This window comes from Salmo salar, chromosome ssa20, assembly GCF_905237065.1.
Source record: "Salmo salar chromosome ssa20, Ssal_v3.1, whole genome shotgun sequence".
Lineage (NCBI taxonomy): Eukaryota > Metazoa > Chordata > Actinopteri > Salmoniformes > Salmonidae > Salmo > Salmo salar.
In genome coordinates, this window is record NC_059461.1 from 38,688,488 (window position 1) to 38,702,445 (window position 13,958).

A 13,958-nucleotide genomic window follows, 5' to 3' on the forward strand; every position below is an offset into this window, starting at 1 on the left:
ATCAAGGAATGCTCGTACTGCAGCGTCCTCAATAACAGCAAAAACATAGGATGTAAGCCTGTCAGGCCCATTTTCTTCAACAGCAGACACTTGGCCCTCAGTGCTTGCTAGCACTCATTTCCCTGGTGTGAAATCTCTGCGTTGAAGCAAACTCGATGCTCCTGCTCTCTGGTGGGTCGTCACTGGTGTGAAGTTTCCTCTGCGTTGAAGCAGACTCGATGCTCCTGCTCCCTGGTGGGTCGTACCTGGTGTGAAGTTTCCTCTGCGTTGAAGCAGACTCGATACTCCTGCTCCCTGGTGGGTCGTACCTGGTGTGAAGTCTCCTCTGCGTTGAAGCAGACTCGATGCTCCTGCTCTTGTGGGTCGTACCTGGTGTGAAGTCTCCTCTGCGTTGAAGCAGACTCGATGCTCCTGCTCTTGTGGGTCGTCACTGGTGTGAAGTCTCCTCTGCGTTGTAGCAGACTCGATGCCCCTGCTCTTGTGGGTCGTCACTGCCTGGAGGAGGGGCTCTGTATGACTCATTCTGGTGACTGGGTGCAGGGGGCAGTCGTTCCTGTGTTTGTTTCAGATGACTCACATCAAGTCAGTGCTTTAACGTCAGCTGTGAGATCCTGAATGGCCTGCATTATTCCAGGGGATTGGTCAGTGTGAGCTGTGGAGGACACCAGGGTAGACAGCGGTTACCTCTGTGAGTAGTCAGGCAATGTCTCTAGTGTGAGTAGTGTTGTGGGGCTGGCCTGATAGACTGGGGCCATTTTCAGTGCCTCTTGAGCACGTTTACACGTGCATGCCACAGCCAAGGCCACCTCTAAGGTAGCAGCTCCATGTTCAGAACATTTTGGTTGCAACACTGGATCAAGACTTACTATGAACCTTCTGAAAAGTTCTGTTTCCCCTGTTGACTGGCCGTGGTCAGGGAATGCCTCCAGCACTAGACCAGTTATTTATGCTGCATGTACCTCTAGGGGTTCTCTGGGCTGATGATGCTAGGCATTGATGAATGTTTTAAAGTGATGCAAAAATTCCTTTCTTCCAAAAACCTCATTCAGTTTAGCTACAGCCTCCTTGTAGTCACCCTGCGTATCTGGGGGTAGTGAGAGCCAAAAGCATCCTCACTTAGCTGTGTTGGTAATAATATTGCCAGGACCTGTCCATGAGCATCATTGCATGCCTTAACAGCTAGATCTAAACTTGATTTGCACAGAGAAAAACTTTCCTTATATTTGCCATCTCCATGAAAACTAGAGGGGAGTGGAACCCCGGGGTTGTAAGGGCTTGTAAGTAAGCAATTCACGATTGTTGTATTCCGCACATGTGACAAATATAATTCGATTTGATTACCCGTGTGGTATTACCAAGTGGAGCCCGAGGCACATGTCCCTTCACTTGCAGATCGCCATCCCCACCTTGTGGTTGATTGTCATTGTCGGCTTCCTCCATGGTTAAAATAGTGCTGGTGTTCACTACTTGACAACTAAATTCTTGCCTTGAAACAAACACTCTGGGTGATTTATTTCCAATGTCCACTCACCACTAGCTAATGTAGTCGGTCAGATAATGCAATCAGTGTTGATGCTGCCTTGGTTGGTGAGAATGCTATGCTAACTTAGCATAGCCAAGTACCGCTGTCACCAGTTTGTAAACCTTATTTCTTGTTGAAGGTATTTAACACCATCTCCACCAGAGGAATTGTGGCTTCGAAGGAAACAAATAAAACACGAGTTGCAACGGAAAACTATTACCTGTGGTTGGATTTCTCCTGGACAAAGAGATACAGCCAAGCAGTCTCGGTGATAGTTGTTTGTTTGTTTTGTTCCCACCCTCTCTTGACAGGCGTAGGTGCCCCTGTGAATACTATTGCTTTCAAAGGAAAGGTCCCAAGGAACAAAATAAGTGCCTCAATACATTACGCCAAAATGAGTCATAACAAAAGGCTACACAATGATGTAGGCTGAATGCAGCAGTTAGCATATATGATATGAAAGTTTGACTTGGAAAGGTTTTTTTCGACTGGTCACAGAAAGCTGATCCACAAGTGAAGGGAAAAGGTGCGTGGAGGAGAGCCTGTAGATGTGAGAAGGAATACAACGATCAAAGGGATCATGCTTTTATGTGGCTGCTATGAAAGTTAACTTTTGGCATGTGGTCAGGGGTGGATTCATTCCGACTATTCTGTTAATGTTTCTTAAACGGAAGCAAACAGAACGAAACGGGGATAAACATACCTGAATTTGTCCAATAGAAACTCTAGTTCGCAACTGTGGGACTAATGATTACACCCTAGATCAGTTAGATGCAGGCAAGAGTGTGCAAAGCGGAATTGAATGTGACAATGTCTGTCACCTTGATTACTCAAATTTCTGTCCACCTGTGCACCTACAGTGGGGGAAAAAAGTATTTGATCCCCTGCTGATTTTGTATGTTTGCCCACTGACAAAGAAATTATCAATCTATAATTTTAATGTTAGGTTTATTTGAACAGTGAGAGACAGAATAAAAACAAAAATATCCAGAAAAACGCATGTCAAAAATGTTATACATTTATTTGCATTTTAATGAGGGAAATAAGTATTTGACCCCCTCTCAATCAGAAAGATTTATGGCTCCCAGGTGTCTTTTATACAGGTAACGAGCTGAGATCAGGAGCACGCTCTTAAAGGGAGTGCTCCTAACCGCAGCTTGTTACCTGTATAAAAGACACCTGTCCACAGAAGCAATCAATCAATCAGATTCCAAACTCTCCACCATGGCCAAGACCAAAGAGATCTCCAAGGATGTCAGGGACAAGATTGTAGACGAACACAAGGCTGGAATGGGCTACAAGACCATCGCCAAGCAGCTTGGTGAGAAGGTGACAACATTTGGTGCGATTATTCGCAAATGAAAGAAACACAAAAGAACTGTCAATATCCCTCGGCCTGGGGCTCCATGCAAGATCTCACCTCGTGGAGTTGCAATGATCATGAGAACGGTGAGGAATCAGCCCAGAACTACATGGGAGGATCTTGTCAATGATCTCAAGGCAGCTGGGACCATAGTCACCAAGAAAACAATTGGTAACACACTACGCCGTGAAGGACTGAAATCCTGCAGCGCCCACAAGGTCCGCCTGCTCAAGAATACATATACATGCCCGTCTGAAGTTTGCCAATGAACATCTGAATGATTCAGAGGACAACTGGTGAAATTGTTGTGGTCAGATGAGACCAAAATGGAGCTCTTTGGGATCAACTCAACTCGCCGTGTTTGGAGGAGGAGGAATGCTGCCTATGACCCCAAGAACACCATCTCCACCGTCAAACATGGAGGTGGAAACATTATGCTTTGGGGGTGTTTTTCTGCTAAGGGGACACGACAACTTCACCGCATCATTTGACGGGGCCATGTACTGTCAAATCTTGGGTGAGAACCTCCTTCCCTCAGCCAGGGCACTGAAAATGGGTCGTGGATGGGTATTCCAGCATGACAATGACCCAAAACACACGGCCAAGGCAACAAAGGAGTGGCTCAAGAAGAAGCACATTAAGGTCCTGGAGTGGCCTAGCCAGTCTCCAGACCTTAATCCCATAGAAAATCTGTGGAGGGAGCTGAAGGTTCAAGTTGCCAAAGGTCAGCCTTGAAACCTTAACCTCCCTGGGCAAGGTGGGACAGCCAGTGGAATCGCGTGGCGCGAAATACAAATACCTCATAAATGCTATAACTTCAATTTCTCAAACTGACTATTTTACACCATTTTAAATACAAGAGTAGGGTTAATCTAACCACACTGTCCGATTTCAAAAAGGCTTTACAGCGAAAGCAAAACATTAGATTATGTCAGGAGAGTACCCTGCCAAAAATAATCACACAGCCATTTTCAAAGCAAGCATATATAGTATGTCACAAAAACCAAAACCACAGCTAAATGCAGCACTAACCTTTGATGATCTTCATCAGATGACACTCCTAGGACATTATGTTATACAATACATGCATGTTTTGTTCAATGAAGTTCATATTTATATCAAAAAACAGATTTTTACATTAACATGTGATGTTCAGAACTAGCATACCCACCGCAAACTTCCGGTGAATTTACTTAATTACTCACGATTAACGTTCACAAAATACATAACAATTATTTTAAGAATTATAGATACAGAACTCCTTTATGCAATCGCGGTGTCAGATTTTAAAATAGCTTTTCGGCGAAAGCACATTTTGCAATATTCGGAGTACATAGCCCGGCCATCACGGCTAGCTAATTTGACACCCACCAAGGTTGGCCCTCACCAAACTCAGATTTACTATAAGAAAAATTGGATTACCTTTGCTGTTCTTCGTCAGAATGCACTCCCAGGACTTCTACTTCAACAACAAATGTTGTTTTGGTTCGAAATAATCCATAGTTATATCCAAATACCTCCGTTTTGTTCGTGCGTTCAGGTCAGTATCCGAAGGGTGACGCGCGAGCGCATTTCTTAACAAAAAATGTCTAAATATTCCATTACCGTACTTCGAAGCATGTCAAACGCTGTTTAAAATACATTTTTATGCGATTTTTCTCGTAAAATAGCGATAATATTCCAACCGGGCGATGTTGTATTCATTCAAAGAGAGAAAGAAAAACATGGAGAATTCACATGAATGCGCATCTCCAGTGTCACTGTTCTCAGCCTGACCACTCCTGCTGTTTTTCGCCCAGAGACTGGAGAGACGTCATTCCACTTTCTGGCGCCTTCTGAGAGCCTTAGAAAATGTCACGTTACAGCAGAGATGCTGTATTTTCGATAGAGATGCCACAGAAGGAGAACAAATTGTCAGACAGGGCACTTCCTGTATGGAATCTTCTCAGGTTTTGGCCTGCCATATGAGTTCTGTTATACTCACAGACACCATTCAAACAGTTTTAGAAACTTTAGAGTGTTTTCTATCCAAATCTACTATTATATGCATATTCTCGTTTCTGCGCAAGAGTAGTAACTAGTTTAAATCGGGTACGTTTTTTATCCGGCCGTGCAAATACTGCCTCCTCGCCCCAACAGGTTAACGACTTGGAGATCTGCAAAGAGGAGTGGGACAAAATCTGGTGGCCAACTACAAGAAACGTCTGACCTCTGTGATTGTCAACAAGGGTTATGCCACCAAGTCATGTTTTGCAGAGGGGTCAAATACTTATTTCCCTCATTAAAATGCAAATCATTTTATAACATTGTTGACATGCGTTTTTCAGGATTTTTGGTTGTTTTTCTGTCTCTCACTGTTCATATAAACCTACCATTAAAATTATAGACTGATAATTTCTTTGTAAGTGGGCAAATGTACAAAATCAGCAGGGGATCAAATACTTTCCCCCCCCACTGTACATTGTAAACTTTCCTTCATTGGCTATGTTGTAACAACCTCATGATGGGTATAGGGGAAATTCAAGTGTCATGTAGTAGTCTAAACCTATCAACATTACATTGAGCTGGGTGAATGGACTATGAATGAGTCATCCAATATGCTGTAATAGAAATACGGCCATGCTCATAAAAAAAATGATCATCCTCCCTCATCACCTACCGCCACTGATTTATATCTGCAACGTTCAGCGTGCTACGGATTTGAAGTGTGTGACGTTAACTCATATAGGGTCTACTCAAACAACAAAATCATTTCTGAAAATAAGTAGACCTAGGAGATCAACTTTGAATACATTCTCAATTTTCCTTAGTAGTCTATCAGCTAGGCTACTTTAAGTGTGCATTGAGGATATATTTGTAACCCATCATAAGTGAGTCTATCAGTGAGATCTCTAGAATTGGCTGAATGTTGGAGCTGTCCTTCAGCACCAATAAGTTCACCATGACAACTGCCATGTCTATACATGTCGTTTAGCGGCGCTGTCCTTTCAGCACCACACATACTCATACTGAGGATACACACTATGATATGAACAGAATTATTTGAGAAAAATGTGTATGTAAAAGCTGATTCAAATGTATAATAGCTATCAACATTTACAACTTGTTCCTCACATCTTAAATGACTACAGTCCAAACCAACACTGTTACAGACAACAAATAAACAGACCACCACTCCATTTGGATTGTTCATGACATTAGTTTTTATTAACAATGCATCCCTTTGATAGAGTGTATGCTTCTATAGGTCAGAAATACCCCAAAACACACGACCCACATTACACAAGGGAAACCACGATTCAGGCAACAAAAAATAAAAAAAATATTTAAAATTATAATACAGTATCAAGGAAAAAATAAATACATTTTCTCTTCTCTCATCTCTCTCTCTCTGCTATTGTACAGATATATAATAAATAGATCTCACATCACTCAGCCAATCTATAAATCATCCCTATAAGTCCACATGTGTAGCAGCATAATAGCAAAACAAAACGTTTCCCATGAAAATCTTATGCCAATCCATAAAATATCACATCTACCTGTCCCTCATCTCAGCCAATGATAGACAGCAATGTTGCATTGAGAAAATAACTTAGGGACCGTTACTTTCCCCAGTTTGTAAATAAGTGATGACAACCTATCATGATTTAAGACAATGAAAGTATTAGAAGCATTTGGAAGAAATATATTAATAATTTCCAGAAGAATAGTGACAATGATGATGTAATATTTCAATATGCTGTTTGCACATGCAGTAAGAACAAAGCACAGAGGTAGGGTTTGGGAAGGGCAACCAGGTGCTGTAGCCTCTCGCTCTTTGAATATGTACAATCGATGAAACAATAATACACTACACGTTACGTACCAGCATATTTCATGGCAGTTTCTGACAACATCCATAAAAATAACCAATGAAAGGTGAGAGAACACGGCTGTTGGCATTGTCAGAAGCAGTGTCTTTTCAGACCAGGGTCAGAGACAGAGGAATTACACAAGGCTTAACAGACAGCAAGGCACAGAAGTTCTGTTTTATGTGTCCAGATGGGAAGAGAGTGATGGTTAAATAATAAAAAAACACTACTGATGTTTGATTGTCTGTAGAAATGAATAGAAAAACAGTTGTTTGAACTAGAACGAGTCTTTGAGCAGAGTTGAAATGGATAAACGCACGGGGACACAGGAGAAACATACTGAGGGTATGACTATGAGGGAGGCTCCTGGAACCTTCTGTAGTGTTTCCATATGGAGGGAGAAGAGGATGGGACCAGCACTGACCTGGACGGACTAAACATCCCCTTTTTGGGAAAACTGCTCCCCCTGTTGGAGATGGGGAGGAACAGGACGAGGTGTGTCAGGTTTCATTTGTTCTCAGACAGTCCATCTCCTCTTTTTTTTTAAGCGATGGGAGGGAGACAACCCTTTTCCTCGTTCTTTAACATCCATGATCCTCCGCTCCTCTCATCCGTGCTCCCTCCATCCTAAGCTTCAACAACATACTGTGGGTATCCCATCCTGTTTTAGCCCCGTTCCTCATTCTCTTCACCCCCCATTTTCTTTACCTTTATTTAACTAGGCAAGTCAGTTAAGAACAAATTCCTATTTTCAATGACGGCCTAGGAACAGTGGGTTAACAGCCTTGTTGAGGGGCAGAAACATTTTTACCTTGTCAACTCGGGGATTAAAACTAGCAACCTTTCGGTTAAAAGTCCAACGCTCTAACCACCAGGCTACCTGCCGCTCCCTCTATTCTCCCACTCCGTTGCTGTCGTTATCTCTATGTGAAGGTTGGAGGGAGGGGGGTTGACAGGGAGACGGGGTGGGGATGGGGACGATGGGGACGATGATCAGGATTCCGTGGGACGGTCTATATCCACTCCGACAGGCTTTGGTGGCTTCGACAGGATCACTTCTGCTTCCTCGTACATCTAAGGGGGCAGGATGTGACATCAGCATGAGGTCAGAGGTCATATGAGATACATATTTCTGATGTAATCAGAAGTGTGGCAGAGAGGTGAGACAGTTGCTCCTCGACCCCTACGCTTCGATCACACCGACAGTGTCATTGCATTTTGGTACACCAGAACTACATTCATTTCCAATGGAACGCTGCGTTTGCCTTGCAGCATTGCATTGCAGAGGCAGTGGCAGCGCGTTCTGTGTGGTGCAGATGTTGGATTTTTCGAACTTGTGCATCAAACTGTATGTGTAGACGGCTTGACAAATGGTAGCAGAACGTAAATGTTGAACTTCTGTTGCATACATATCCAGATGATGCTGCGTACTATTTTGCTCAATGACGCTGTCAGTGTGTTGGAAGCGTTAACCAATGTATACGCTATGAAAGTCCCGCCTACTTCCTGGTTCAAGTCCCGTACTGTTTTTGAATGGCTTCAAGCTTATATCAAATTCATGAAAACGTGGCCATTTGAGATATACGTAAAATGATATTTGTATTCGTGGATTCATTTACTTCTACCTGATGCCTTTGATTGCATTATTTTTTTTTCAGAATTGAAAACCTTGGATAAAAGTAAATTAATCCACACATACAAATATAGTTTAACATATCTTAAATTACCCAAGTTTCATTAATTTGATGATATAAGTGTAGAGAGAGCGAGTATAGAGGACCTTACCGGTATGAAGTGTACATCCTGAAAGAGTTCCTGTATGAAGCGTCGAGATGGCAGGCGGAACATACAGTGGGCCAGCAAGTGAGACACCTCAGAGTACAAACAGATATCATCAAACGCATAGGGAAACTTCTCCTTTATCCTAGAGAGAAAGGGAGAGAGAAAGAGAGTGAGAGAGAGAAGGCAGAATAAGTAAAGACAGACACCATAAAACACAGAGTAAGGCTGGATGTTGCCAGGGACCTTACGATACAATCACGACACTTACAGTACCGTAATTTCCGGACTATAAGCCGCAACTTTTTCCCCAGGCTTTGATCCTCGCGGCTTAAACAATGACGTGGCTAATATATGGATTTTTCCCGCTTTCAATTTTTATTTCTCCAAAAAAACACATTCTGTGACGTGCTCAGTTTTTTGGCGGCATGAAGCTTTCATTAGACCAATGAAATTGCCGAACGGGTTAAGGTCAAACAACTTTTTTGGTTACTGTTTAGATTAAATCGAGCGCTCTCAAACTTCCCATCATTCTGATTACAGTAGTCATTTTGTCACCCTCATCATGGCAAAGACACAGAGAAATGCATATGATGCAGCTTTCAAGTTGAAGGCGATTGATCTGGCTGTTGGAAAAGGAAATAGAGCTGCTGCACGGGAGCTTGGTCTTAATGAGTCGATGATGAGACGTTGGAAACAGCAGCGTGAGGAATTGACTCAGTGCAAAAAGACAACTAAAGCTTACTGCAAATTTTTTATTTTTTGTTACAAGCCGTGTTTCGTTAAAGCCTATTTATTTTTGTTAAAGCCTATTTATTTTTGTTACAAGCCGTGTTTCGTTAAAGCCTGTGTAAAGTTCATTTGTTTCAATGTACCGGTAGGCACCTGCGGCTTATTTATGTTCAAAATATTATATATTTTTTAATTCAGTGGGTGCGGCTTATATTCAGGTGCGCTCAATAGTCCGGAAATTACGGTAGGTTCCGATAATACAGTTTATTCGGAAAGTATTCAGACCCCTTTACCTTTTCCACATTTTTTAATGTTACAGCCTTATTCTAAAATGGATTAAATCGTTTTTTTCCCCTCATCAATACACACACACACACAATACCCCATAATGACAAAGCAAAAACAGCTTAGATTTTTTTGCAAAACAAATAAAAAACAGAAATATCACATTTACATAAGTATTCAGACCCTTTACTCAGTACTTTGTTGAAGCGCCTTTGGCAGCGATTACAGCCTTGAGTCTTCTAGGGTATGATGCTACAAGCTTGGCACACCTGTATTTGGGGAGTTTCTTCCATTCTTCTCTGCAGATTCTCTCAAGCTCTGTCAGATTGGATGGGGACCTCATGGCTTGGTTTTTGCTCTGACATGCACTGTCAACTGTGGGACCCTATATAGACAGGTGTGTGCATTTCCAAACCATGTCCAATAAATTAAATTTACCACAGGTGGACTCCAATTAAGTTGTAGAAACATCTCAAGGATGATCAATTGAAACAGGATGCAACTGAGCTCAATTTTGAGTCTCATAGCAAAGGGTCTGAATAGTTATGTAAATATATATTATTTTTTTTTAAAATAAAATGTGCAAATGTCTGAAAACCTGTTTTCACTTTGTCATTTTGGGGTATTGTGATGTCCTTATGGGGTATTGTGATGTCATTATGGGGTATTGTGATGTCATTATGGGGTATTGTGAGTATATTGATGTGGGGAAAAATCTATTTAATCCATTTTAGAATAAGGCTGTAATGTAACAAAATGTGGAAAAAGTCAAGGGGTCTGAATACTTTCCGAATGCACTGTATATTACGATTCTCAACGTATTGTGATTCGATTCATACTGTGATTTTATCACGATTTGATGTTCCAAACATATTGCTAACTATATGTCTGCTGCAGAGACACGAGAGACCATGAGAAAACTACCGTAAATTCCGGACTATAAGCCGCTACTTTTTTCCCAGGCTTTGAACCTCGCGGCTTAAACAATGACGCGGCTAATATATGGATTTTTCCGGCTTTCAATTTTTTTTCTCTCCAAAAAAACACATTCTGTGACGTGCTCAGTTTTTTGGCGGCATGAAGCTTTCATTAGACCAATGAAATTGCCGAACGGGTTAAGGTCAAACAACTTTTTTGTTTACTGTTTAGATTAAATCGAGCGCTCTCAAACTTCCCATCATTCTGATTACAGTAGTCATTTTGTCACCCTCATCATGGCAAAGACACAGAGAAATGCATATGATGCAGCTTTCAAGTTGAAGGCGATTGATCTGGCTGTTGGAAAAGGAAATAGAGCTGCTGCACGGGAGCTTGGTCTTAATGAGTCAATGATGAGACGTTGGAAACAGCAGCGTGAGGAATTGACTCTAAAGCTTTTTTTTTGTTACAAGCCGTGTTTCATTAAAGCCTATTTATTTTTGTTACAAGCCGTGTTTCGTTAAAGCCTGTGTAAAGTTCATTTGTTTCAATGTACCGGTAGGCATGTGCGGCTTATTTATGTTCAAAATAAAATAAAACATTTAATTCAGTGGGTGCGGCTTATATTACGGTAGTTTTTAAATCAGTCATGGAAATAAATGTGCTGAAAACATGCTGACTCACTATTTAAAAAGAAGATGGAGAACAAGCTATAGGATGAAAAATACTGGAGCTTTGGCGCCAGTACAGCTGACTAGAGCAAGCTAACGCTACCTAACAAATCGATACAGAGTAGAAGTATCGATAAAATATTATTGCGATATATAACTGTATCGATTCCCCCCACCATCACTAATAAAGAGACGTATCCTTTAACCAATAAAGAGAGCGGGGGAGAGAGTGTGTGGGTGTGTCTTACGTCAGTAGTCCTGTTTCGTGGCCCTTGGTTCCAACAGAAGAGCTGAGGTTGATGACGAGGCGAAGCACTTCCTTCCTCAGCAGAACCCGACAGGCCGGGCCGTCGTAAGATATCCCCTTGCCACCTGATAAACACACACAACAGCCTATCAGAGAGCTCCATTCACACAGGGTCTGTGTGTGTGTGTGTGTGCGTACCCAGCACTATGTTAGCAGGAGACATCCCTGTGATACAGCAGCGTCGCTGCAGCCAGAGACACCAGAGAACTTGGACTGAGACATCACCTAGAGACGATGGCTGGTCTGACTAAACCACGGGAACTCTATGTAGAGAACACGGGGAGTAACACAAGCACTACTCAGTGTGGTGGAGTCACAGTAGTCTAATTCTACTTTTCAACAACACAACCACTACTCAGTGTGGTGGAGTCAAAGTAGTCTAATTCTGCTTTTCAACGACACAACCAAATCAAATTTTATTTGTCACATACACATGGTTAGCAGATGTTAATGTGAGTGTAGCAAAATGCTTGTGCTTCTAGTTCCGACCATGCAGTAATATCTAACAAGTAATCTAACCTAACAATTTCACAACTACCTTATACATACAAGTGTAAAGGAATGAATAAGAATATGTACATAAAAATATATGAATGAGTGATGGCCGAATGGCATAGGCAAGATGCAGTAGATGGTATAGAGTACAGTATATACATATGAGATGAGTAATGTAGGGTATGTAAACATGATATTAAGTGGCATTGTTTAAAGTGGCTAGTGATATATTTATTACATAAATGTTTCATTATTAAAGTGGCTTGAGTTGAGTCAGTATGTTGGCAGCAGTCACTCAATGTTAGTGATGGCTGTTTAACAGTCTGATGGCCTTGAGATAGAAGCTGTTTTTCAGTCTCTCGGTCCCAGCTTTGATGCACCTGTACAGACCTCGCCTTTTGGATGATAGCGGGGTGAACAGGCAGTGGCTCGGGTGGTTGTTGTCCTTGATAAACTTTTTGGCCTTCCTGTGACATCAGGTGGTGTAGGTGTCCTGGAGGGCAGGTAGTTTGCACCCGGTGATGCGTTGTGCAGACCTCACTACCCTCTGGAGAGCCTTACGGTTGTGGGCGGAGCAGCTGCCGTGCCAGGCGGTGATACAGCCCGACAGGATGCTCTCGATTGTGCATCTGTAAAAGTTTGTCAGGGTTTTTGGTGACAAGCCGAATTTCTTCAGCCTCCTGAGGTTGAAGAGGCGTTGCTGCGCCTTCTTCACCACGTTGTCTGTGTGGGTGGACCATTTCAGTTTGTCCGTGATGTGTATAACGAGGAACTTAAAACCTTCCACCTTCTCCACTACTGTCCCGTTGATGTGGATAGGGGGGTGTTCCCTCTGCTGTTTCCTGAAGTCCACGATCATCTCCTTTGTTTTGATGACATTGAGTGTGAGGTTATTTTCCTGACACCACACTCCGAGGGCCCTCACCTCCTCCCTGTAGGCTGTCTCGTCGTTGTTGGTAATCAAGCCTACCACTGTAGTGTCGTCTGCAAACTTGATGATTGAGTTGGAGGCGTGCATGGCCACGCAGTCGTGGGTGAACAGGGAGTACAGGAGAGGGCTGAGAACGCACCCTTGTGGGGCCCCAGTGTTGAGGATCAGCGGGGTGGAGATGTTGTTTCCTACCCTCACCACCTGGGGGCGGCCCGTCAGAAAGTCCAGGAACCAGTTGCACAGGGTGGGGTCGAGACCCAGGGTCTCGAGCTTAATGACGAGTTTGGAGGGTACTATGGTGTTAAATGCGAGCTGTAGTCGAACAGCATTCTTACATAGGTATTCCTCTTGTCCAGATGGGTTAGGGCAGTGTGCAGTGTGATTGCGATTGCGTCGTCTGTGGACCTATTGGAGCGGTAAGCAAATTGGAGTGGGTCTAGGGTGTCAGGTAGGGTGGAGGTGATATGGTCCTTGACTAGTCTCTCAAAGCACTTCATGATGACGGAAGTGAGTGCTATGGGGCGATAGTCATTTAGCTCAGTTACCTTAGCTTTCTTGGGAACAGGAACAATGGTGGCCCTCTTGAAGCATGTGGGGACAGCAGACTGGGATAAGGTTTGATTGAATATGTCCGTAAACACACCAGCCAGCTGGTCTGCGCATGCTCTGAGGACGCGGCTGGGGATGCTGTCTGGACCGGCAGCATTGCGAGGGTTAACGCATTTAAATGTTTTACTCACATTGGCTGCAGTGAAGGAGAGCCCACAGGTTTTGGTAGCGGGCCGTGTCAGTGGCACTGTATTGTCCTCAAAGCGACCAAATAAGTTGTTTAGTCTGTCTGGGAGCAAGACATCCTGGTCCGCGACGGGGCTGGTTTTCCTTTTGTAGTCCGTGATTGATTGTAGACCCTGCCACATACCTCTCGTGTCTGAGCCTTTGAATTGCGACTCTACTTTGTCTCTGTACTGATGCTTAGCTTGTTTGATTGCCTTGCGGAGGGAATAGCTACACTGTTTGTATTCAGTCATGTTTCCGGTCACCTTGCCCTGATTAAAAGCAGTGATTCGCGCTTTCAGTTTTGCGCGAATGCTGGCATCAATC

The 13,958-nt window shown here is 43.1% G+C and overlaps 1 protein-coding gene across 1 annotated transcript in view; it reads right to left on the reverse strand.

Moving 5' to 3' along the window:
- Positions 1–6,064: 6,064 nt before the first annotated feature.
- LOC106580589 (rapamycin-insensitive companion of mTOR) overlaps positions 6,065–13,958 on the reverse strand; it is a 66,766-nt gene continuing 58,872 nt past the window's right edge. The window contains exons 34-36 of the mRNA XM_014161813.2: positions 11,373–11,496; positions 8,525–8,663; positions 6,065–7,813 (exon numbers count right to left, since the gene is read on the reverse strand). Of these exons, the coding sequence (XP_014017288.2) occupies positions 7,733–7,813; positions 8,525–8,663; positions 11,373–11,496 (344 nt within the window). The 3' untranslated portion in view covers positions 6,065–7,732. The remainder of the gene's footprint in view (positions 7,814–8,524; positions 8,664–11,372; positions 11,497–13,958) is intronic.